The following is a 27,555-nucleotide window of genomic DNA, read 5'->3' as shown; positions in this document are numbered from 1 at the left end:
AAATGCACAATGGTTTGTGCTGTTTAGCATAGTGTATCATAAAAGTATCAAGGCTCTAGTGTGTAAACTGTAAGACTAGTTCTAGTATAAAGGGGAAAACTGTAACTCATGTTCTAAAGCAAATTTAGCAGTTGGGTTTGGACTAAATTGTGTACTAGTGTTAGCTTATATCCAGTAAAAAAGTACAGAACATTTGCTAAAACTATAGAAACGTGTAGTTTGTAGTATAGCTAGCTATATCTAAAACTATAGAGAAGTAGCTAACAGTCAACCCGTCAGTCTGGTTTGTCGTAAATTATTACCAAAAAACAACTATAAATAGATAGCTTTCAGATACAATTGAAGTTTATACACACAAGGTATCCAACTATAGCTGGCTGCTCAGTATAGAGAATGCTATATTGTAAACCATAGCTTTCAACCCAGCCCTGATCATGTGATTGATTTGATTTGATCTGATTTATAGCTTAAAGTCATGGTAGTTGGCAATAGCCATTCTTCTCTACCAGAGCACACATACATATACAGCACACCAATACACACAATACAAAACACATACAAAACTAAATAGCTAGCTATACTACAAATAATTACTTTAGGTAAAAGTCCTTGGCAGAGGATATGAATTCTTTATAGCTGTAAATAACAGGTGATACAGCAGTGAGAGAATTCCACCAAGAAGTGGCAGATAGTCGAAATAATTTTTTGGTGCTTGAGAGATTACAAGTTTGCAGATTAACAAAGCTGTCCTTGCAACGTGTGTTATAACTGTGTTGTGATCCAAATAGGATTGGTGGATCAAGAACCAAGCATGGCTTAGTGTTACTATGAAAGTAGCGAAACATGGCACAAGCTTAATTTGATCAGATACAGGCAACCAGTTTAAATGTTGACGATGGTTCAAAACGTGATCATATTTCCTTAAACATTTAGTAACACTGTTCTGCAATCTTTGTAGATGTGCTAACTGTGACTGGTTAAGAGGAGGACCCCACACAGGTAAGGCATAATTAATCCTAGAAAAAATAGGACTCTGTTAGCATTTTAAGAACATCAAACGTTAAAGATTTCCAGTGGAGGCTAAGTAAATGTAGGTAGTATGAGACAGTTCTACACACACTACTCAGCTGAGGACCCCATTGTAAATTTCTATCAAAATGTGAAAGAATATAACTTCTGTACTATGGAATTCTTTCTTACTGTTTTGTTTTCACATGCATACTCGAATGATTAAGCTGTCTGTGCAAACATTTAACTGACAGGTAATGTCCTTTAGCTGGTAGATACTCAAGTTGGTTCCACACCATCGCTTACTCTCAGCTATACTTGGTGCTCAGTGATTTTTGAAGTGTTACTCATGGTATATAGCAGGCAGTCCACGCACATGCCACAAACTTTGCACATACAAACAACATACACATATTATATTTGATAGCCTGTATCTTGCAGTCAGACTGCAATGTTATGTTGACACAAGTATAGAGATATTTGGCAATGTATGATACTTGTACATTACAAAACTGATTACTGATAGTTCACACTAGTGCAATACACTGTTATAATATTATGATGAAAAAGATTTGTATTGTAATTTTGTCTCTTTTGATTCATGAATACAGCATAATACAGTAACACAACTAGTGTCCATTCAAACTAGTAGAAGTGAACAATTGTCTCAAACAATCGAACAAATGAAAACTTACTACTGATGTTCAAAACCTATACCAAGCCATAAACTATTTATGAGCTGAAATAAAGTAGTTTAATCAGCGCTTATCATCTTCTTTCTTGCTGTCACACAAGAATTCCTACTGTACATCACCGCATGGTGGACATCAATATTTTAATAACTGATAACTCACAATGAGAATTTTACACATACTGTTATATAAAATACAAAATATTGCTGTATATTCAATACAGTACAGGAGGTACACATGTACATTGTTCTGGTGAAGGAGAATCTGTTCTAAAGGAATGATCACCACTGTGCAGCCTATTAAACAACAAACTCAACAAATATTTAATCCACAACATACCATTACATTGACAAAATCATCGTCATTATTTGAACCACAAAAAGTCCAATGCATGGATTAGCACACATCATTACTTATCTGTTTCATGTCAGTTGTTTCATGCATGCTGCACAAACTGCAGATAAACGATGTATAGCTAGCTACCTGGGACAGTATAGTGACAGAATTTTTCAGCTTAAAATAATGACCTATTTGTATAATTATTGTGACGTGCTCACGAAGAAAGATTTGCTCACCATGCAACACTCAGTTTAATGCCAGAAATATATATACAGTGTACGTATAAATATATATATATAAGCCAGCATTCGTGTTCTGCAGCTCTGCACTTATGTTCATCACACATAGTAAAATTTCATACATTTGCTCACATATAAAATTGCTGGGTAGATTAAATGGTCTGTGGTATCAGAACATACCTTTTGCAGAACAGTTGTATCATTACTATCAAATCTATAAATGTTTTGTTTTGCACCTTGTGTACAGTGAAACCTCTCTTATCCAGGCGGTCTGGTACATACTACCATCCACATCTTAGGAATGCCTGTAACTAAGAATGGTATGCTAAAATACTAACTTAAATACAAGTATAATGTTGCTATTGCTATCAATTAATGCTTATGGGCAGAGGAGAAATCACTACAGAGCAATCATGGTCACTCCCCTAGGCTGCAAAATTCATTATCATCTTGCAACCAAGTGGCAGTTATAATTAGTAGAATAAACAAGCCACCAAACAGGTAAACAGCCTTTGCATGGGTTTCCTCCTTGAGCTTTCATCTAAACCAAACTTCATCATAGTCAATCAACTACAAGCCACATGACTAATTTAGGCTGTCTGGAGGTGCCTGGATAATAGAGGTCCAGATAAGAGAGGTTTCAGTGTAGTTTGTCCTTGTACTATGTCTGCCTTTTATTTTTGTATTATATGTTGAGGGAGCACCCTTGCACAGGTTAAGCCTTTTGGTGCATATGAGGCAAATAAACTGTGGTCAGCAAGTACCAACCTTTTGCCTCCTGTTCACTCAAAGTAGCAACTGTACAACATATACACACAGTATATAGTACATAATCACATGGGCGACTCCAGAGATTTTGGTGACTGCATGGTTTCCAATGCAGACTTTTAGTGATGGCAGGGCCTAAAATTGTATACAGGAAAAGAGAAAGACATACACCTGTACATTAGTATGAGAAGCACACTAACCATGCCAATCTACAGAAAGTCTGGAGACATGTTCCCTTAGAAAAGTTTGATCCTCTGAAATTGAATCTGAGAGTCATATACATGTAGCAGATAATTAAACACAGTTAAACGCTTCAGTGTTGTGACTGCTCTATTAGAGTATCTTGTTCTAGCTCGGCCAGTTTCTAGAAATCTCAGAAACTCTGCTCATGAAACACACTCATCATGCACTCACACACTGATATCCACAACACTTCTAGATTATAAACTTAATTGTCTAAATATATACAACATTTTATTGGTTACCTCTACATAACATTTGCTTGTACCATAAAACTCAACATCTCCTCAACACCAGTTTACTTGAGACTTTTGCTAGCTGTCATTTTATCAAGACATTATAATACATTGTACATGCACGCACCTTCCTCATTCATTCATTGATGATTTGCTGAAATAGTAATAATTATAAATGTCTAGCAATTACACATTCAATGTGACCTACATGCAATTGCTCAATAAAAAAAGATCTGTAGGACAATGTGTCACATCATGGTTATCAGCAAAATTACAAAGCCACTGATGGTGTTTCTTCAGTACATGTTTTCCTCCCTCTTCAACTTTTTATCAGTTTATCTGCTAGATTTCTTCCCTCTTTTCTTCAGTTAATACGTATAGTCACATCGTCACATATATACTTTGATGGGTGTGTGCAACAAAAGTTCAAGAGTATCACAAAACTTGTTTAAAACATGCATCAGTATTAGTGATAATGTTCTTCAGATATTGTTCTTCACTTGCCAGTTCTAGGCATTCATTACTAGTGTAACATTATTGCATGTCAAATATTGTAGAAATACAGGGTGGTATTCAATTCCCATTATTAGACGGTAATGCCCACCAGTAAACCCACAGGTAGATTGAGTAAAGACCATTTTTGTCAATTCCACTTGGACAATTTTAAGGTATATAGATTAAACTATGAATGGGTAATACTATAGGTACAGTGCTTAAAACTGAATGGTGAGTTTAAATTTCAATCATATATATATACAATTATTTATCATATTCTGATACTTACTAGCAACAGTAGTAACAGGCAAAGCTTCACTAGTTGAAAACTGTAAGAAAATACATAAATGCAAGAATGCAAGTATGTTAATAATTGTATTTAAGGTGGCCTGTACAGTTTTCATAAGGCTTCAACAGTGTTATACAAGCAATCACAATACCATATGAATGAAAATTTTCATGGTACGTAATTTTCACGGATTTTGCAGTTAACATAGCAACCGTGAAAATAAAATCCGTGCTTTTTCATAGCTGGTAACATTTCTTTGCGACACGTGTATACGCGTGCTAGTGGTACGACATAGACAATGACCAACGCTTTTACCTTAATTAGCTGCATTCATGGCTACCGTATCTATAAGGGTATATGGAATGCCCTAGTTTGAGAAACTGTGATATGTGAGAGGGAATCTAGAAATGTGAGAGACCCCTTCATGGTAGCACTGTGGAAGGATAGAACAATTGTTGGCCATGTACCACGACTATATTTCTTTCATGTCTACACAAAATGGTGGGACAATTATCATCATGGTGACCAAACAAAGAAGGTACTACTCTGACTACTCTCATGATTTGATGCAAGGGGGGGGGGTGGAATTGCTATGCAAATATAAATTTATTGGACCGGACAATGTAACAAAGATGGCACATAAATTGTTAAGTGATGAACACAACGGGGTTAGTGAGCTGCAAGGTATTATACGTAGGTTGATTATGTTGTCCCTGGGCAAATCTTAATTTTAGGGACCACCTTAAATGGAGAAAAGCATATATTTATGGTTAGCTAGCTGCCTGTGTAGAAGAAACTGTGAATGCAATCAACTGGATGAATAGCTTTTTAACATGCAACCTAAAGTCTGAGGGATATAGATTCTTTTGCCCTTAGGTCCTAGACAGGTTGCATATGGGCTATACTCAGCCTAATGGTAATTGCCAGCTGTAAGTTTACTCTGTTTCTTATAGTTACTGATACTTCAGTCCAGTGCAGTCCTGTGACATCACAGCCCATACTATAATTTTTGTGATGAAGTGAAGGATGTCTGTGTGGAAAGTCAGGAGACACAAGAAAGTATTGAGTATCAAGTGTGGGTTAAATTAGGGATACTGTATATCTTTGACAAATTTAAACAACAAGCTACTTACCAGTGGTGAGAAACTCACTGACAAGCACAGTAATCTTGCACAGAGAATTTTGAAAGCCAGATTCCCTAACATCAGTGGTCTGTGCCTCACACTCTTGCAAGACAAACCTCATAAAGAGTCCACATGCAATGCTCTGCAGATCTTCCATATTGGTGGAGATCACTGGATATGTATGTACTACCATTGGCACACCAGGCAAAAAGGTGTTGGTGTATGTATGATATACCAAGTTGGTTGAAGAAACATTATGTTTGCTTAAAAACAATTTCATTGCTTGCCAAGCAACATTTGTGTTCTGAAAGATTTGCAGAAACAGCAGGGAGGAAAGGAATGTGGCCTGTATGGCATCGCCAATGCCAATGATAAGTACTGCATTTGGTAAAAAAACTTGTAAGAAGAGTTACAGTGAACCTCTAATGCGGGAACACCTTTTTCAGGGTTTTTCTGATCGTAGTTTGAAATTATTTCCATGATAGTGATAACTGTAATAATGTACATAGTTACATCTTGTAACAGTGAAAGTTTTATTTGGTTATTCATTATAGTTAAAGCAATCATAAGTTATTGTATACTTATGAGTAAAAAATCACACAGTATTCTATGCTAGCTGAAGTCAAACATATGGGGAGTAGTTCCAGCCTCTGAAAAATCAGTCTGAATAAAATCATTACATTCAATGTAACTATAAGCATCCACCAGCCATTGCAGCCCAAGTGGCTTTAACCTAGTGAGCAACTTTATTGTTGTCATTCCCTGTCCCTGGAGTGGCTTTAAGCTTCTTCATAACTTCCCCTACATACCAGTAGTGAAACTGCTTCTTCATCTGGTCTTTCAATGGCTTGTTCACTGTTAAATCTAACGTTTGCAGCCTGTCAGTACAATTAGGGGAACTTCTACCATTAGGATGTTGTTCTCATCCAAGGTATCAAAAAAGGCATCTGTAGTTTGACTTTAGAATGAGTCAAATATGTATGGAGAAGGCATGGATGGAAGCTGTTCAAATTCAGATCAGCACAAGTTGTATTAACGTATGTACATAGTCTATCATGGTGTGTTCATTTAACCAGTGATTTTCAGAATAGGTCAAGTACTAATTCTGTGGATGCTGGACTTTAGGTAAGCAAGCAGGAGTCTTGCCAGCATACATCACTTGTGTAGGCAGCAGCTTTTCATCCATAGTACATGATAATAGTACTTTGATTAGCCATTCACCATCCAGCCCAGCAATTTCTACTCGTTTACCCCCTTCTCTTCAAAGGTCCAATTAGACACTGGTACATATTTGATACCTGTTTGGTCCCAGTTGATTATTAGCTCCTTTGGAATGCTTTCCATTGCAACTATTGTGCGGATGCTGGACAAAAACTGTTGTTTCAGAAATCAGATGGAAGTACCTTAACTTTGTTGTCTCTTTCCACTTCACCTAACCCAAGCAATCGCTGTGCCCATTCCTTGGTTATATTAATCTATCCTCAATTGTCAGCAAGCAAGTTGGCATCATGGCTGATTACAACACCTTTAGCTGCACCCATGTGAACAATTTGACCTCTTCCTCCGGCTCCTCTCCTAGTAAGAGTGGTCTTCTATGCTTTTTAAGAGGAAGCTTTGTAACTTCCATTGGTATGCCACCGGCGTTATCTGTCAGTTGACTGGTTTAATACAGCATGCATATAAGCTTTTCCCACCCATGAATGCTGGCTTCCTTCAAATTTGGGAAAAGTTTATTTGTTTTAAAATGTCGAATGGCAGCTGCAATTCCACGTTTTGCAGCATATTCACCAAAAGTAGCTCTCTCTTCACCATCAAGCTTCATATATTCACCACGTTTCTTTCCCGCTTGGCTGTGAGTGGCACTTGAGATTATTTTCAGCTCCCTATCAATACATCAATCGTTGACTGCAACATGCTGCTGGCAAAGTGCTTGGCTTGGCTGGCTTAAAGCAGGAGCTTATAAGCGCTGAAGGCGTAAGGAGCATGACACTAATGTGTTTAAACATGCAGGACTTCTATTGTGAAATATTGCCTAATTTGGAACACCACAAATTCACAGGCCACCTGTTGGTGGTTTTGTTATAGCAACAAACATTTGCAATGCAGCAGTTCTTGTATCAATAACTACTATAGCAATGGGAGAAAGCGATGGAATCATAGCGTAAGAGACAGCCACAAGAGTAGTGTTGCTAACCAACCTAGCAAACGGGCTAAAACTGTTGATCCACGACTGGTACTGCTCATCTCGTGCTGCACAGCTACTAGTGAATTTGTCCAATAAGTGTAATAATGACAGAAGCCTACTAAGTAGGCGTGTATGGTGGCCTGTGGGGTTGGTGAGGTTTCAACACTTATTAGTGGTGTTCCATAAGGTAATTTTGAATTTCAGCACTGTTACCACACAACTTCATGGAAGTTTCACGCTCCTTTGTGCCTTCGGCACTTATGAGCTCCTGCTTAAAGTAATGAGTTGTATTTTGCGTAGTCATTGTGCATCGTTATGTTAATAATAACTTGAATAGCTGCAAGACAATTCTTCAGTTAAGCATGAACAACCATGAAAACCGCGAAACTTGAGGTAGATCCGTGAAAATAAAATTGTGAAAAATTCTGTTTTACCTTGGAACTGTGAAAAAAAATCCTGTTTTAGTTTGCAACCACGAAAATTTCATACTGCAAAAATTTCAGTAGTAGTGAGGCTTAATTGTACTCATTACCGCGGTTGATCACCAGTTCCTGTCATTTGCAAATGAATGTTACATTAGCACAGATCATCACAGTGTGTTGATACAATAATCAACTAGTCAGTTGGTTTTTCACATCACATTTTATAAGCTACAATTGTGTGGAAGCCGATTTTTAACACTTGTCTTCACCTGGTAGTATCAATTTTTCAAATCCCGTGACACGGGTACAATTAACACATGAACTAGAGACGTGATAAGAAAAGTATCTCTGTACAATGGTAGATCAGGTAAATTGTATATAACAGCAAATCCAGTGCAATTGCACCAAGCACAAAGGAAGTGTTTGCTCTGAAGCGCTAAGTTTGGACCTTATGCTACACAAATCTCAGACATTGTCTGTTTGTTGTAAAGGATAGAGAACAAAATGCTACATTGATTTCTGCTAGTACAATGGCGATGGCTTGCTTGTTTCAGGACCTGCAAATTTCCTGGTGAAGCCATATAGAAACTGTACGAACCACCTTAAAACCACTGCTGTTAACAGTGTAACAGTGTTTTTTTTGTTTTTTTTTACTTTAGAACATTTTCCCCATTAACAACAGTGCACAAGTACCAATTATGTAGTTGTGGTCATTGTTCAAGCAACATTAAATTTGGTTGCAGAAATTAATGACACAAGTACATCACAACACTATGCTAACAACTGGTTTTACTGAGTTCAATAAATACATTACACTCACCATGTCATTAGAAGTATACACTCTGATCAGTACAGCATATGTTGTGTTAGTTTGTAATTGTACATTCTCATAATTTACTCCACCAATACTTGACCTACTCTCATCCCCCACTATGTAAGGATAAGGATAGCCACTGATATCACTAGCCTCTACTATGCCGGTAATATAGGTGTAAGGTTGACCATCACTGTTAGCTGTATCAGCTTCCTCCTTATTAAAAGGACCAATATCCTCAATATTTGTAGTACCGAGGCTGGTTTCATCTCCACCAATCACCACAATAACAGCATAATATCTATCATAATGACAATAATACAAGCAGTGTGTAAATTTATTAACATTTGTATCTCTGTGTCTAAGCTATATATACTGTACATGTATGCATACAATTATGCACACCAAACTGTATGATAGTACTAGAAGTTTACTGATTCATTCATAGCTAACACAGTAATTGTAGTAGTACTTTAAGGCTCACCTATAATTAATAAAATAATTGTTATGTGTACAAATTTAAAACTACTGCTACACAGCAACAAATATTACAAGACACAAACAAGTGAGCTACTTACAAGATGTGACCATTAACATCAGGTGCCTGTTGTATTTTAATTTCCACACTAACACCAGCAGCTCTTGATAACTGTGGAGTAGGAGGTGTGGGAGAAGCTATACAAATTGCATATAGCAATTAATTATATAAACAGTAAAAATTAGATCACTAATAAAGGTGTACCACCAAATGGTCACGAATACTGAAATAAGAATTTTGCAAATGTCTTGCATATGCAGTGATTAGTACATTTAAATATATTTTCATATCATGCTAGAAATATTCAGAATTTATGTTTATAAAGCAACTTTCTAACAACACAAAATATCATTAACACCATTATAATTATAATATGCTATATTATTATGTCCTATGTGCAGGACCACCTTGACGTTAGCTAAAATTCATTACAAGAAATTTGAGACTGCTTTATTAGAAAGTTTCAATGATATTAAAAATATTTTTCCTGTTGTCTTAAATTCAGCAGGAAACCTTCTACTCATAGGCGGATCTGAGGGGGGGCCAAGGGGTGCTGTGCCCCCCCTGGCCCTTCCCTTGCCCCCCTTGGACTCACAGTACTATATTGATACCAGAAACTGGAATCATGCATTCACATTGTATTCAGAAGTATAGAAAGCCAATGGGCAAATAGAAGACAACAGTTATAAATGTACTTTACAGTTATACTGTACACTGTAAAGAAAGTAAGTTTAAGTTTTTGTGCCAAGATCGAGATACTCTAATAGAGCAGTCACTACTCTAATAGAACAGTCACAATTCTAATGTCATAACAATACTACCTACACCTTTATATTTTGATTTATTACACTTTACCATCAAACAGGTTTTATCTCAGATAGGCTAACTAATCTTTATATACATTGCAAGCATACACTTTTAAGCTAAATGTTACCAAAAATGCTCCCAAATTCAAACCTAGGAGGTCTAATTTAAAAAAAATTTCTCTAACTACGATCTTAAAATTATATGTCTATCATTCATCCAGCTATATACTGAATATAGTTATACAACTGAATATAACCTGTGTACTATAATTCCTCTTAGTGGAATAGATACTGTTGTACACTAAAACTTCTTGCCCCCCCTTGGCCCCCCCTGACAGTGCCTCCTAGATCCGCCTATGCTTCTACTTGTACTTCTCTGACAGGTGGTCAGATCTAGATAATGACAGCCATATAAGTGACAAATATAAGAGGCCTTGCAAATGCACATTGAATTTCTTTGAAAGGCATTTTGTTAATGTGATTCATTATTGCAATGAATAATTTATCTATATGTCCATTTACATTACACTATAAGAGACTAAATAGCAGAGATCAAAGACACTTGGCTTTGCCTCTGATGCAGGTTGAAACAGTTTTAAAGAGCATTCAATAATGACCTCCACTTCTTGGAATGTTCTACATAATGAAAATAAATGTTATGGAAACTAAGCACTAAACATCAGAGCTATAGAATATTGTGTCTAGTAACACAATATAATGTGTCTTGACATCATTAGGTGGAACTCATGTATGTTTGCTGAATTTGCTTGGGTGCTTATAAGCTGTACTTATGTACTAATGTTATTTGATTCAATGGTTTATACTTTTCAGACACTACATATGATTACAGTTACATTACCATCAGGTAGTGTAGACACTGAGATCATTGCTTCAGGTCCTGGTCCCACGTTGGTATAAGCCACAATGGTGAACTGGTACTCTGTACTATGTCTCAGATTAGTAAAGTTAAGTGAAGATGAAATATTATTGTCATCAGCTAAAACACTAGTTGAGTTATTAATAGTGAATATGTCCATTTCACCATTTGTTTGATTGAAGTATGTTACCATAGCAATATATGACACCTACACAAGAAACATGTACAACTAATACAAAACATGACATTGATTGTCATTACTTACTGTGTAGTTGGCGATCAGTCCATTAGGAGGATCAGGTCTCTGCCATGTGAGGAATATACTTGATTGTGTTACATTAGTAGAAATAATATCACGCGGCTCAGTGGGAGCTATAATTAAAATAACGTATGTATGATCCCATCTAAGTTTAAACGGAAAACTGCACTTTATTTTCCATAATGTGCCAAAGTGTGCTATATTTTGCATCAAGGTCTGCTTTATTTTTCTTAAGCACACTTTGTGCAAATGTGACACAATCATCAACACAACCCACGGAGACACTGGAATTATCCCCACCAACAAAAGCATTACCATAACAGTTTAGTGAGCAATTTAAGACTAAATCTTATATGATTACAGACATTTGTGTGCATAACTGTTGTTAATTTTTCCACCACTGAAAGTACAGTCAGAAGCTTATAAGCACCTTTGGCACTTATAAGCTCACGGTACAGTGAATCTTAGTTAGATTCAGTGGCCATTTGATATTGGTTCCTTCAACTTTGCTGTAAGGATATAGCCAATTTTGCTTTTTTCCCACCTATTTCTCTTTCCAGCAATTATTTTTTCTTACCTATTTTGCTCAACGTTTTCTTGAAATTTCTTTATTTTGCTAAAGCATCAATAAAAATTAATTGCAATACCTCAAGCTTACAAGCATGTGTGACTGCTCTATTAGAATATTTCGTACAAAGTGATTGCTCAATTAGAGTCTTGATCTCTAGTCTCTCCATTTCTATGAGTATTTATGTTGTCCTACAGCTACGTGTGACTGTTCTATTAGAGTATCTCAATTTTTTTTATACAAAATGTGCTAAGTTGTGATACCTTGGTGCCACATTTTTCCAATTTTCCACATATTTTTCCAGCATTTTACTCTTTGCTTTTACCAATGTATTTTTCCAAAATTTTGCATGCAAAATTAGTGCATCCCTACTTTGCTGCATTGTTGGCCACACCTCAAGCTACATTTGCGTATGACAATTAAACAGCAGTGTAACATGTAAATAGCTACACTTTCCTAGTTATTCTCCTTGTTAGCCCGTCCCAAGCAAATTTTGGACCTCAAATTATGTGATAACATGGAATTGATCACTACAAATTAACTAATCACAAGTAGGTACTAGTTATCTCACTGTCATAGCACTCCAGTTACTGTCTTCTTGGATGCAGCTCTGAATTCACACATTAAACTAGCAAAAGTACTACATACAAAATATAACACTTGGGTGTGGTCTTGAGCCAAATATAGCACTCAGCTTCACCTCATGCCACATTTGTCTCTTTACCACAGTTCTTTCTATATCTTTTGTATTGCACTTGCCATAGTGTTTTGTAGTTACAAAACTTACTTCTTTGATTCGTAAGAATCACTGTTTCATCTGATCGATCTCCCACTATGTTGTTTAGTGCAATAGCTGACACTTGAATTCTGTATGTCACTGATCCATTAAGATTAGTTAGTGTACCAGAAGTTCCAGGAAAGTCCATAGCAAACTCTCTATCTTGTGCTAGTTGTCTCTTCCTCCTATTACTAGTCATAATAGGACCATAGGGACCACTCACTGGCAGGTAGAACACTGTGTAGTGATCAATAACACTATTTGGTACATTAGGCTCCATCCAGTTTATTGTTAACATAGAAGATGATATGGATTGTGTGGTGACCCTGGGAACAGGAGTAGGAGCTATAGGAATTATTGAAATGATAACACAGCATATTAATTTTAGCTTACGTTCTGACAAAGTCATCAAAGTTATCATACTACTAAACGGTCCTGCTCCTACTCTAGTATATGCCCTAATTTGTAGAGTATATATTGTACCAGGTGATAATCCTTCAACAGTACCCATCAGTGAATCAGTGAAGTTAACAAGTGATGTTGTACTGTTAACACTATACTGTACTTCATATTGTATGATGATCCCATTAGGAGTATCAGCTGGCATCCATGATAATGTCACTGATGTGGAGTGGATAACGTCTGCTGTAAATGAACGTGGTACAGTAGCAGGTCCTGAAACACAATATACTCTGTGAAATTAAGTACAGTAAAACAATTCACTCACTATCTTGCCCAGACAATCTGAATGCAGCATCACTGAATGGTCCAGTTCCATTAACATTAACAACAGCCACTTGTACTGAGTAGTTGGTAAAAGGTACTAATCCTGGTATAAGTGATGTACGAAATCTACCATCACCTTCAATATAAACAGTTATCATTTGTGATACACCACTGGTGTATCTGATCACATATCCAGTCACATCACCATTACGGTTTATTGCTAATGGTGGTCTATATGTCACTGATAACATTGCAGGATCAGTATCCATTAATGTGATCTCACAAGGTGGACCATCTGGAACTAAACAATACATAGAACTTCAACTTAAATCTTCACAAAGTAGTATATTAGGAACAATCTATGTATAATGCTGGTCTCCAAATATAAATTACTTAGCGACAGTAGAATATTTACTTTCTAAGAGTAAGAGGAAGAAACAATGGCATACTCCCCCAAAGTTAATGTTGGTCTGTACATTTTGGAAAAGTTACATGGCAAGTTTTAATACATGTAAACCTCTAGGTATCATTAAATAACGCAGAAATAGAAGTTAAACTAGAGTAGGGATAATGTAGTACCACTGTAATGAAATGTATTGAAACAAGCTCCGGATAGCACACTGATTCCCAACTTTAATAGCACACTGCCCTTCTCCAGGAACTACACCTGAGCTCCTTTTGTTGGCAAAGCATTATTCAGAGTGTAAATATCATTGTTGGCTCTTCTGTCAACTCGTCGCTTGTACTCCAATACATTCAAGACATCACATGCTCGCCTCATGGCACTAAACATTCACAGATTCACAGTGTAAATATATCACATATTCAATATATACTTTTATACTAACATATCACGCTGCTGCCCTTCAGCTAATTTCCACCATTTTCACAATCAGGTCTCTGCTATTTCCACAGGTATCACGTGTACAACTGCTTACATCTTTAGTCTAGTTCTCAGGGGGCACTGACAATGTGTGTATACAGTTCCAAGGCTGAAAGTTTAATGTGATTTGTTTAATTTAATTTTTTTACCACTGGAAAGGGGGGGTTCACCTAAACCATCTGAGCCCCCTACCCACACCCCTGCTTAAAGTATTTCTGTGAAAGAAGTAAGGCCATAGCTCTAGTCACGTTTTTGCTATGCTTGACTAAACGCATCAGGCAGTCAGTAGAAAATTCCATTGAACAATGTTTTTTATTTTTGTAGCAAATTGACAAAAAATGTTTTGAGTCAATCTGAAGGCATTTTTTTGGGCTACATTTTACCCAACCAATACTGTCATGTCATCATGAGGGGAAAGGTTTTTGGGTGATATTTTATCATGGGCCATGCCCTAAATTCATCATCTCTAATACACAGTACTATCATACTGTATGATAGATTATGTATGTGGTCGTATGGAACAATGCTGTCTACTACCATACACATACATAATATTCACTTACCATCTGACAAAGTTATTACTCTCACTGCAATACTGAGGGGACCTCTTCTTTTACTATACACTGCTTGTGTTGTGATGTCATAACTGACGAACTCTTCTAATCCATTAATTATAGCTCTAGTTGATGATTTACCCACTATTACACTGTCATCATCAGCAAAACTCTCCACACCATCATATGATATGATGTAATTAGTAACTAAACTAAGAGCTGGGAGTGGATTCCATGTCACCCTAATACTTGTGGAGGACAACACCGTAACAGCAACATTAGCAGGAGGACCATCTGTAAATAGTGTAATAATGATGACTATATCTAATCCAAAACAGCCAAGCTGTAAAAACAGTGTGCGGCCCTCAGAAAGGCTATGGTGAAAAAAGATGTGAAATCCAAGGTGGCGGCCAAGAAATGGCTGTGATGGTAGGTTAATGGTAAAAATTTTAATAATGACAATTCAGGTAAATTTTGTGAAGCGGCACAAAAATTCACCTGAATTGTCGTTATTAAAATTTTTACCATTAACCTACCATCACAGCCATTTCTTGGCCGCCACCTTGGATTTCACATCTTTTTTCACCATAGCCTTTCTGAGGGCCGCACACTGTTTTTACAGCTTGGCTGTTTTGGATTAGATTTCATTTCTTTTTGTATTTGTATACCCCAAAGCCGGCCTATGGCCAGCTTTGGGACTTTTTTAACCTATGTTTTTTTTCTTTACTACAGGAAGAAGAAAAGATGAAGTAGATGTACTTTAAATATTTTATCAGTAAATGTACAAATTATATATATAATACATATGGGACCGGATTTGCGAAAAGGGGCCTTCCATACACATCCAATTTGCCAACTTTGACAATTGATAACTTCAGAATGGAAAGAGCTATTGCCTTGAAATTTGGGCAGTGGTGATTTCTTTGCAGCTGAACTCTCCACATGATGATTTCTTTGTAGCTGAACTCTCTACAAGATAATTTCTTCTAGCTGATCTCTCTACAGGGAGATTTGTTTGTAGCTGAACTATCTACAAGGTAACTTCTTCTAGCTGATCTCTCTACAGGGTGATTTGTTCGTAGCTGAATTCTGTACAGGTGATTTGTTTGCAGCTGAGCTCTTTACAAAATGGTTTCTTTGTAGCTGAACTCTCTACAAAGTAACTTCTTCTAACTGATCTTTCTACAGCGTGATTTGTTTGTAGCTGAACTATCTACAATGTAATTTCTTCTAGCTGATCTCTCTACAGGGTGATTTGTTTGTAGCTGAATTCTGTACAGGTGATTTGTTTGCAGCTGAGCTCTTTACAGAATGGTTTCTTTGTAGCTGAACTCTCTACAAAGTAACTTCTTCTAACTGATCTTTCTACAGCGTGATTTGTTTGTAGCTGAACTATCTACAATGTAATTTCTTCTAGCTGATCTCTCTACAGGGTGATTTGTTTGTAGCTGAATTCTGTACAGGTGATTTGTTTGCAGCTGAGCTCTTTACAGAATGGTTTCTTTGTAGCTGAACTCTCTACAAAGTAACTTCTTCTAACTGATCTTTCTACAGCGTGATTTGTTTGTAGCTGAACTATCTACAAGGTAATTTCTTCTAGCTGATCTCTCTACAGGGTGATTTGTTTGTAGCTGAATTCTGTACAGGTGATTTGTTTGCAGCTGAGCTCTTTACAGAATGGTTTCTTTGTAGCTGAACTCTCTAAAAGGTAACTTCTTCTAACTGATCTCTCTATACAGGGCAATTTGTTTGTGGCAGAATTTTCTACAGGGTGATTTCTTTGCAGCTGAACTCTCTACATGGTGGTTTCTTTGTAGCTGAACTCTCTACAAGGTAACTTCTTCTAGCTGATCTCTCTACAGGGTGATTTGTTTGTAGCTGAACGATCTACAAGGTAACTTCTTCTAGCTGATCTCTCTACAGGGTGGTTTCTTTGTAGCTGAACTCTCTACAAGGTAACTTTTCTAGCTGATGTCTCTACAAGGTGGCTAGTTTGTAGCTGAACTCTCTACATGGTGGTTTCTTTGTAACTGAACTTTCTACAAGGTGACTTCTTCTAGCTGATTTTTCAATAGGGTGATTTGTTTGTAGCTTCACTCTCTACAAGGTAACTTCTTCTAGCTGATCTCTCTACAGGGAGATTTGTTTGTAGCTGAACTCTCTACAGGTGATTTGTTTGAAGCTGAACTTTCTAAATGATGGTTTCTTTGTAGCTGAACTCTCTACAAGTTAACTTCTTCTAGCTGATCTCTCTACAGGGTGATTTGTTTGTAGCTGAATTCTGTACAGGTGATTTGTTTGCAGCTGAGCTCTTTACAGAATGGTTTCTTTGTAGCTGAACTCTCTACAAGGTAACTTTTCTAGCTGATGTCTCTACAAGGTGGCTAGTTTGTAGCTGAACTCTCTACATGGTGGTTTCTTTGTAACTGAACTTTCTACAAGGTGACTTCTTCTAGCTGATTTTTCAATAGGGTGATTTGTTTGTAGCTTCACTCTCTACAAGGTAACTTCTTCTAGCTGATCTCTCTACAGGGAGATTTGTTTGTAGCTGAACTCTCTACAGGTGATTTGTTTGAAGCTGAACTTTCTAAATGATAGTTTCTTTGTAGCTGAACTCTCTACAAGTTAACTTCTTCTAGCTGATCTCTCATACAGGGTGATTTGTTTGCAGCTGAGCTCTTTACAGAATGGTTTCTTTGTAACTGAACTTTCTACAAGGTGACTTCTACAAGCTGATTTTTCAATAGGGTGATTTGTTTGTAGCTTCACTCTCTACAAGGTAATTTCTTCTAGCTGATCTCTCTACAGGGTGATTTGTTTGTAGCTGAATTCTGTACAGGTGATTTGTTTGCAGCTGAGCTCTTTAAAGAATGGTTTCTTTGTAGCTGAACTATCTACAAGGTAACTTCTTCTAGCTGAAGTCTCTACAAGGTCACTGGTTTGTAGCTGAGCTCTCTACATGGTGGTTTTTTTGTAACTGAACTCTCTACAAGGTGACCTCTTCTAGCTGATCTTTCTACAGGGTGATTTGTTTGAAGCTGAACTCTCTACAAGGTAACTTCTTCTAGCTGATCTCTCTACAGGGAGATTTGTTTGTAGCTGAACTCTCTACATGATGGTTTCTTTGTAGCTGAACTCTCTACAAGATAACTTCTAGCTAATCTCTCTACAGGGAGATTTGTTTGTAGCTGATCTTTCTACAGGGTGATTTGTTTGAAGCTGAACTCTCTACAAGGTAACTTCTTCTAGCTGATCTCTCTACAGGGAGATTTGTTTGTAGCTGAACTCTCTACATGATGGTTTCTTTGTAGCTGAACTATCAACAAGGTAACTTCTTCTAGCTGATCTCTCTACAGGGTGATTTGTTTGTAGCTGAGCTCTTTACAGAATGGTTTCTATGTAGCTGAACTCTTTACAAGGTAACTTCTTCTAGCTGATGTCTCTACAGGGTCACTAGTTTGTAAATGAATTCTCTACATGGTGGTTTCTTTGTAACTGAACTCTCTACGAGGTAACTTCTTCTAGCTGATCTTTCTATAGGGTGACTTGTTTGTAAACGAATTCTCTACATGGTGGTTTCTTTGTATCTGAACTCTCTACATTGTGGTTTCTTTGTAGCTGAACTCTACAAGGTGATTTCTTCTAGCTGAATTATCTCTTTCTATAGTTGCATGAATTCCCTACAAGGTAACTTCTTCTAGCTGATCTCTCTACAGGGTGAATTGTTTGTGGCTGATCTCTCTACAGGGTGGCTTGTTTGTAGCTGATCTCTATACAGGTTACTTGTTTCTAGCTGATCTCTTGAATTCTCTTCAGGTGACTGCTCTATTAGGATGACTGCTCTATTAGGATGACTGCTCTATTAGAGTATCTCGATCTCACACTTGCTACACTAAGTTGGATTTCGTGTTATAACTCCGTGGTTTTAAGTCTGATTCTTCTACACCATTGAAGAGCCTTTCTAAGATGATAACTCCATCTGTACAGCGATTTTCAAAGCATTACCCCAAGCGGTTTACCTGGTAGGCGTGGCAAGCAGTCGTTTTTTATTAGCTAATCTCGATTGCGTAATTGTTACACACTGTTGGTTTTTTCGTTGTATCTTCCTGGTTTTTAGCTCGATTTCTTTCAAACCACAAAAGGTTTGAGGTTCAATAGTTAACCTATTCACCCACCGATTTTCAGCTTCTTCCCATACGCGGTTTACCCTGTAGGCGTGACAACATATTGGTGTTAATTTTCGTGAATAATCGCTCATAACTCTTTGCCTGTTTATCGTATTCCAGCCAAAGTTGGTACCGAGATGCGCCTTTATATCCCCCTTCTGTGTGCCAAATTTCAAGGCAATCGGATATGGCGTGCGAGTTTTATAGCAGTTTTTGTAAGTGTGCGACAAGAAAAAGAAAAATAAGAAGAAGAAGAAGAAGAAGAAGAAGAAAAAAAAAACGAAGAAACTGAGCCAATTTTTGAAGTCGCATATCTCGGGAACGCGCGAAGCGATTTCGCTCAAATTTGGAATGTGGAGTGCTGCAGTTGGGGGGCATGTCCACAGCAAAAATCGTCTTGTTTCATCAAGGCAGCACAGAGCTACGGAGGTGCGAAAATTGCGTTTTCTTTCTTCCTGTCAATATACTCACGGGTGTTACGCGCCGGCTTCTTGGGCCGCACGACACACTACCGTGTGTCTTGATGCTCTGATCATGAATTACCTGTTTTTTGTGTAATAACATCATTGGTGAAGGGTCCATGCCCTTCGATAGTGACAGCAGCTATTCTAAACTCATAAGCAGTATTACTAATTAATCCACTTATTTCACCAGTCAGGCCAGTAAAATGATGTGTCGTAAATGACCTATTAACAATATTATATTGTACTTCATATTCGGTAGCAACTCCATTGGGTTGAGGTGATGTCATCCATGACAAGGTCACTGTACTATCGGTTACACCATCCACCATTAGCAATCTTGGTGGTGCACTGGGTACTGAAACATGAACTGATAATATCACAACTGTACCAATGAACTCACCATCTTCTCCTGAAGTTTGTACTATAACATTACTAAATGGTCCAGTTCCATTAACAGTCATAACAGCAACTCTTATTGCATAGTCAACAAATGGATCTAGTTCTAACATCCTACTTGTAGTTCCACTAGTAACATTTGCCTCATCACCTGACTCAACCTTAGTGTACTCAATTACATAACCAGTAATTACTCCATTGTGATCAATTTCTAGTGGTGGTTGCCATGACACCCTCAGTGATGATGGGTTAACACTTGTTACCATCACATTATGTGGTGGTGAACTAGGAACTGTTGGAGTTATAACATGAGCTTCTCTCACATCATATTATGTATCACTTACCATCTGTCCATGTTGTTACTGACACTACATCACCATTATCACTAAGTGTACCACTACTATCAGTTTGTACAGTGATGGTATAGTGAGTGTTCTCCTCCAGATTGGTGAGGGTAACACTTGTAGTACTACGACCATTCACCATCACACTTCCACCACTAGTATATGAAGCAGTAGTAGTGTATGAGATGAGATAGCCAGTAGTAGCAGTTGATTGGGATTGGTCCCATGTGACCTCAATACTACGAGATGATGTCACTGTAGCTCTGGTATTATCAGGGGGACCAAAAGCTACATATAAAACAGTTAAATCACAAAAAAATTAGAAAATAGCATATTATATATATTGCAAGTATTCTGTATGCAGTAGTCATAAGGGAAAGTACTTACAGTAACATTCCAAAATGTAACATATAACACAAATTGAAGGAAAGACCTAAATCACTTTTTATCAATTATGGTTGAAGGACAGTGCCTCAACTTTGTAGCCAGTGACTGCATCACATAATACTCTTATGGTTACATTATCAATGTCATTGAGATTGGCAGTGCCTATGTTGCCATGAGGAGAACTTCTGCAAAGAAAGTAAAGAATGGTCAGTGTCAGGAGAAGGTGCAAGAAGTGTTGTGTGAGGTGTAGGTGCATGGAAAAGCGTCAGAGATATTCAAAAGGGGAGAGCTGGTTTGTTGTCTACAAAACCAAATTTTATGGTCAGATTTGTGCTATATCAGTGGACAGTTTGCAGAGATGGAAACAACATTTCAGTACTGTTCTGATCATGACCACTTACAGTATATTTTTAAGGATGCAGTTTCTTTTCCTATGCTGTATGCATTGGGTTGGTTTGTGTACACTCGCTCAAAGAGATTAGAGATATGTTACCATTGATAACAGGGGGTAGGACTAGTAGTATCCTTGCAGAAATGGTTAAGGTTTGCTATGATGAAATGTTGGTGTATCTAGCGCAGTGCTTAGTGGTTCCTGGGAAGAATAAAGTTGTTCCACAGAACTGGCATGGTGCTTTATTAGTTCCTGTACCAAAGAAGAGTGACTTGTCCTTGTGTAAAAATTTGGAGGGCAATCACTTTTCTGGATGTGGTGGGTAAAGTTTCCGGCAAAGTAATATTTACAGGTAGTTGTGCAGGAGGTTGTAGCAGACTCTCAATGTAGTTTTCAGTGTAATTGTGATTGCAAAGACATGCTTTTTTGCACATGTATGGTAGAAAAGACTGACACAAAGGCTTTATAGACTTAAAGAAGGTGTATGATTGAGTACGTAGGGCTGTGATGTGGCTAATTCTTGTAAAGCACAGAATGCCCACTGATCTTCTGATCAGTCTGATCAGGTCCCTGCATGAGAACATGTAAGCTTGCACCAACTTTGCTCATCCTGTTCTTTAAAGTGGTGATGTGGTGTTGGCAACACAATTTGGGGTAAAGTTGTGGAGGTATTAAGCTAGTGGGTGAGAGGACTAGAGCACCCTCCACATCTTGTATGACTGAGCTGAGCTTTGCTGATGATGCTGCTGCTATAAAAACATCTGCTAGAGAAGACCTTGTTTAAGCTACTGTTGAATTAAATAGTATTGTGACAACTTGCAGCCTAACTATTAGTATACCAAAGACTAAGTTTACAGTTGCAGAAGTGGTGTTGCTCAAGGTAATTTGGACCCCATTGTTACTGGTAATGATCACTCTGTAACGCCTTTCTGCAGTGGAATCCCATGGTGGAGTGCAGATAGAATTGAACACTAGGATATCTAGTGCTGCTAGTGCTCAGAAAGTCTGTATTCAGTAACTACATGCTATCATTACCCATGCATGGTCTACCAAGCTGTGGTGTTGGGTGTTATGCTTTGTGCTATGAAAACTTGGCCTGTGATACAGAGGGGTATGGGTCATTCCATACCAAATCAACCAAAAAAAATCCGGACCCCTTCGGATTTTCATGAAATTTGGTATAGACATGGACTCTACTAAGAAACTTTCTCACACCAAAATTTGGCCAATTCTATTGATCTCCCTTTAAGATATGACCACTCAAAGTTTATTAGAAAATATTACAGCAGCTTACACAGGTTTAATAAAATGGCCATAACTTTGTCAGTGATTCCCACAGAACCTTTCTGTTTAGATTTTTGGAATGCTTATTAAATTTTCTTTCACGTGATATATAATTCATTATAATTACTCAAAGAAAAAGGTCAAACCACAAAAATGTGACTTTTCCTTTGATCTTAATTATTTCAAAAAAGAATATTTTAATTGCTTTTATTTTTTATTCAAATATTCTTCTAATAGCTTTCTTTCATACCAGTAAGTTTGAAGTTGGGATGACAAGTAGATCATGAGTTATGGCTACATACATAATTCTTATTGATGTTTGCATGCTACAGGGGGTATAACTATGAACACTACTATAACAATACAAACTTTTAAATTCAATTATAGTATGGAATTATTGGAATCTCATAAGAATGTGGTTACACATACAGTTGGAGGCATAGTACACAGGTATAATCACGAGATTAAACATAAGTATTAATACTCTCCATTGCTGAAGGCATACCAATATACCCATTTTATGGTCATCAATGTAGTTTTGATAACTGGTGAAAACACCGTCAAAAGTCCATAGTTAATAGAGATTATGTACCATATATTGGGAAGGTTTGGTACTTAAGTTTGGTGAAGAAAATAGTTTGATAAAATTGTGAAACTTCATAATAATAGGAGGGTTTTAATTTGGTAAAGTAACCAAATTTGCCAAACAATTTCTCCACTAAGCTTTTCTGTTATTATTTTGTATAGTGCTTGTCCAACACGCATAGGCTAGGCATAGCAACCGGGGGGGAGGGCAAGGGGAGCTAGAGCCCCCTAATGATTTTCTATGTTTAGTGTGCAAAAAGATCGAAGTACTCTAATAGAATAGTCAGTTGCTGTTTTAGAGCAGTCATTGTATAAAATTGCCCACAGAATTGATATCAGAAGGCAAAATTTTCCTGTGGGGGCATGCTCCCAGATCCCCCTAGAGGGGTTGTGTTCGCATGTTTATACTATCCTTTACAACCACCTGGAAAGGAGCCCCCCCCCCCCATCGAAAAATATTCAGCTAAGCCTATTTCTTTTGCAGGATCTGTATGTAATGTTTTTTGATGTAACAACTATACTTCATAAAGTCACAAGGAAAACTCCAGATGGGAAACAACACAGACTATAGCATAATAGCATTGCCTTTTCATCAGAGATACTATAGCAATTTAGGCGGTAGAGTATAGACTGTCTGTGGGATCAAGACCTCTATATATTTACTCTGTATATCGGCATGAATTTTCAAAAATTTATTGCACCAGTAACACTTAGACAATGGAAAACTTCATATATGGACATCAACATAGACAAAAGCATTATTGCATATTTCAAAACCAAAAGATAAATTTGTAAAAGAATATTTTCATTGTCTGAAATTTGAGTATCAGTGGGTTACATTTATTGCTGGACATATGTACAGTAGTTCACCATCAAACACTGTATTCTGATTAATCTTTATTGACTGTACAACACCAATGGTGGTACTATATATGTCCAGCAATGAATGGAATCCATGCACTAATATACTAGAATACTTAACAACAAATCCTACCATTTCACACACTTTTTGTGTTGCTTTTCATGAATTAATGAATGAAATTTAGACCACTTACCTTAGATTATCATATTCTTAAAATTGATAAAATTATAGAATTTTAGTCTGCATAGATTAAGCAGTATGCGTATACACTATATACCCTATCAAATAAGCTATGCTAAGTAACTTTTGTACGTACAATAATAATAATAATAAATATTTAGCTTTTCACATAACTACTTGCATAACGGTAATCAAAATGCACTGTAACTTTTTTTTGTTGTACCATTGGTGAACACTAAATGTTGTAAGTGTACTGCAGGATAACTTAAACTGTCACTGACTTAATGCATTTTTCATGAAAAATCAGAAGCTGTAGGTGCACCTCATACTCAATTTGCAAAAATTCGAGAAATTGGTTTACGTACATTATCAGTGTCCAATTGTGTGTAACTACTCCAAATTTCATGGTCATACCACATTCTATTACTGAGTTACAAAATTTTAAAAACATTACCAGATTTTGGAACAGTACACTAATCCCCTCTGAAGTTTTCTTTGCACTGGAACTTTCTTGTGATTTTATGAAATATAGCTGTTATGTCAAAAAACTTTGCATACAGATCTTACAAAACAAATTATACATGTAAAAGACGCTATACGAGAAGTTTGGCAGGGGAGTTGTTTGGTGAAGAAATGAAAACTAAAACCCTTTTCCTTACCAAACTTACAGTACCATAAGATAATTTACCACCAAACCTCCCAATGTAATTATGGTATACTACCTCTATTATGGACTTTTGACAATATTTGCACCAGTTGTCATAACTTCATTGATATATGTAACATGGGTATATTGGTGAGCCTCAGCAATGGAGAGTATTAATACTTCTGTTTAATGTTGTGATTATGCCTGTGTACTATGCCTCCAACTGTATGTGTAATACAACTTGACCACATTCTTATGAGATTCCAATAATTCCATACTACAATTTAATTTTAAAGTTTGTATTGTTATAGTAGTGTTCATAGCTGTAGCATGCAAACATCAATAAGAATTATGTATGTAGCCATAACTCATAATCTACTTGCCATCCCAACATCAAACTTACTGGCATGAAAGAAAGCTATTGGAAGAATATTTGAACAAAAAATAAAAGCAATTAAAATATCCGTTTTTGAAATAATTAAGATCAAAGGAAAAAGTCACATTTTTGTGGTTTGACCTTTTCCTTTATCTAAACAGAAAGGTTCTGTGGAAATCACTGACAAAGTTATGGCCATTTTATTAAACCTGTGTAAACTGCTGTAACATTTTCTAACAGACTTTGAGCGGTCATATCTTAAAGGGAGATCAATAGAATTGGCCAAATTTTGGTGTGAGAAAGTTTCTTAGTAGAGTCCATGTCTATGCTAAATTTCATGAAAATCCGAAGGGGTCCGGATTTTTTTTGGTTGATTTGGCATGGAATGACCCGTATGCATTTTTGATACATTTCATCATCGCTGTTTTGAAAGCATTATTAGGCATCTTGCAAGCTTTGCAGATATTGCAGATATGATTTCCTGTAGAAGAATGGATTAGTAGGGTCGTGTTGCTTATGCATTGATACAAGATAGAGAGGATGGTGCTGCATGTGTGTAAAAGCTCATCTGCAAGTAGTACGATACAAGAAGGTAGATTTTATTGTCATGGATGCAAGCAGAGTATTAGTAAATCCTATAAGATAAAACCAACCACTGTTGTAGCAGTGTTAGGTGATGACACAAAGCAAGCAATGTGAGTGCTCCAGTCACTTATTCACAATGTCAATGAATGTTTTGGAGGGACCAAGGCACAAGTGCTCTACAATCAGAAGGCTGCAATGATTCACCATTTCAATCTTCCATGAGGCGGAAGGACACCACCGGTGCTCTGCCATCCAGGTGTGTGTGTGTGTGTGTGTGTGTGTGTGGGTGCGTGTGTGTGTGCATGCGTGTGTGTGTGTGGCAGCATAGCCAAGTGATTAAGGCGTCTGCCTGGTAATGGAAAGGTTCCAGGTTCGATTCTCAGCTGGGCCACTTTGGTGTTGTTGCTGTTTCCTTGAGTAAGAACTTTACTCACATTGCTCCAGTCTACCCAGCTGTTAAAAATGGGGACCTGGTGGCCTGGTGCCAACTGGGGAAGCAGCCCACCCAGCTGTAACATCCATGGGTACCTGGTGTAAACTGGGGAAGCAAATGTTTAACTGTCCATGTCTCATATAGCAGTTGAAGGTCCAGGTGGGACTTCGGGTGCCCACACCTTCAACTGTGAGACATGGTACAGCCTCCTGCAGGTTACTAGTACTAGTCCTGGGCATGCCTGCGCTGACTCATAGCACCTGAGTAGTGCACAGGTGCCCCAGTGCTGGCCACTGGGAAGCGTGACCACGTAGCGGCAGCCGAAGGCTTTGCTTTTGAAGGGTTTGCGTTGCTCTGTGTGTGTGTGTGTGTGTGTGCGTGTGTGTGTGTGTGTGTGTGTGTGTGTGTGTGTGTGTGTGTGTGTGTGTGTGTGTAAGTGTGTACGCGTGCGTTCGTGTGAGGTTGTGGTGGCTACCAAGAATGCAGCAATGTAAACATAACAAACGTATGGCCTGTTTTTACAATTCATCCACATTTGTAAGCATTTTGCATCAAGCCAAGATTCTTGCTAAGGCCAGAAGATGCCATTAGAGTTTGTCAAACATCCCAGGTGTGTAGTTAGATACTCAAATTCAGTAGTCTGATAATGCAGCTGTCTAATGGAAGTTTTTTCAGCCTGGTGTGCAATTTGGAATAATTTCACAAAATCTGATCACATACACACACCTACAATTTCACCCCTAAATTATACTGTAATGCAATAACACTTTATATATCTTACACATATAATCTTACTAGCAGTAACAGTGATGGTCTCACTATCACTTCCAATAGGATTAGTCACATTACATGTGTATGTTCCACTATCACTTGTAGTAACACTATTAATGTAGTAGTCAGCACAGAGCACTGCACTAGTACTAGTATGAGTCACTGTACTGATACTAGTGGACTGTAGTATTGGACCACTATCCTTCCTCCATGTGAATGTGTCTGGGGGAGAACCTCGTGAGGTACAGGACAATGTTAGGGGAGAACCAACAACAACTGTTACAGTAGATGATGATGGAGGGTCTATCATTGGAGCAGCTGTGTAGAGAGATGAAAGATGGTTAACAATGAGGTGATGGAGTACATATCAAGTGACTCACTTCTTCCACTAAAGTACACACCCACCCTCATGGTCTGTTTCATCATTGAACTGTTCATCATGATACATGAGTAAACACCTTCTTCAGTAGTAGTGAATGTTCCACACAGATATAAGTTTATTACTCCTGGATATCTCCTAGCATTTGCTCCACGTACTTCAAATATAGGACCATTACAAATTCGACCAGTAGGTATATGCAATTGAATTCCACCAAAATACCATCCACCCAGTGAAACAGGACGTTCATTACCAGAAGGCCCCAGTCCAGAAGCACAACGAAGAATTGCCAAATGTTCATCAAGTTTAAAAGGTTGAGTTATAAAAGAGTAGTCAGTAATTTGATTACTACTAACTAAATCTGTACTAATATCAGATGCTCCAGTCATTGTAATACCTAATATGTACACAAATGGTGCCACTTAGAACATCTAACATGATAGACACTAGAACTAAATTAATACCC

General features: G+C 37.4%; 1 protein-coding gene across 14 annotated transcripts; it reads right to left on the bottom strand.

Annotated features, from left to right (window-relative positions):
- Positions 1–1,688: 1,688 nt before the first annotated feature.
- Positions 1,689–27,486, bottom strand: LOC136256702 (receptor-type tyrosine-protein phosphatase F-like). 14 transcript variants are annotated; one of them, XM_066049698.1, is made up of 20 exons: positions 27,091–27,486; positions 26,735–27,028; positions 20,211–20,498; positions 19,871–20,158; positions 19,550–19,825; positions 14,850–15,134; positions 13,405–13,704; positions 13,071–13,352; positions 12,687–13,022; positions 11,338–11,444; positions 11,055–11,280; positions 9,430–9,526; positions 8,858–9,152; positions 3,731–4,346; positions 3,650–3,676; positions 3,532–3,604; positions 3,247–3,312; positions 3,047–3,181; positions 2,046–2,154; positions 1,689–1,996 (listed from the first exon to the last, which is right to left on the bottom strand). In XM_066049698.1, the coding sequence occupies exons 1-14, from the start codon at positions 27,476–27,478 to the stop codon at positions 4,266–4,268; spliced, it is 3,543 nt and encodes a 1,180-aa protein (XP_065905770.1). In that variant the 5' UTR covers positions 27,479–27,486; the 3' UTR covers positions 1,689–1,996; positions 2,046–2,154; positions 3,047–3,181; positions 3,247–3,312; positions 3,532–3,604; positions 3,650–3,676; positions 3,731–4,265. The 14 variants fall into 14 exon arrangements, with proteins under 14 accessions (XP_065905770.1, XP_065905769.1, XP_065905760.1 ...); XM_066049696.1 differs by having other exon boundaries at positions 1,692–1,996; positions 3,247–3,481; XM_066049697.1 differs by having other exon boundaries at positions 3,252–3,312; positions 3,532–3,676.
- Positions 27,487–27,555: the final 69 nt, after the last annotated feature.

Source organism: Dysidea avara, chromosome 5 (assembly GCF_963678975.1).
Source record: "Dysidea avara chromosome 5, odDysAvar1.4, whole genome shotgun sequence".
Classification (NCBI taxonomy): Eukaryota; Metazoa; Porifera; class Demospongiae; order Dictyoceratida; family Dysideidae; genus Dysidea; species Dysidea avara.
The sequence above is the reverse complement of the archived record's forward strand: the minus strand, read 5'-3'. Positions and strand labels throughout refer to the sequence as shown.

What these genes read in the sequence shown, in the direction of transcription:
- LOC136256702 (XM_066049697.1), bottom strand. Translation starts at nt 27,478, where the DNA reads ATGACTGGAGCATCTGATATTAGTACAGATTTAGTTAGTAGTAATCAA. An exon ending in GACCATCACTGTTACTGCTA is followed by an intron (nt 20,499 to 26,734) that starts GTAAGATTATAT and finishes TTTTATATGTAG; the next exon opens with CTTTTGGTCCCCCTGATAAT. An exon ending in GATTCTTACGAATCAAAGAA is followed by an intron (nt 11,445 to 12,686) that starts GTAAGTTTTGTA and finishes TTTTAATTATAG; the next exon opens with CTCCCACTGAGCCGCGTGAT.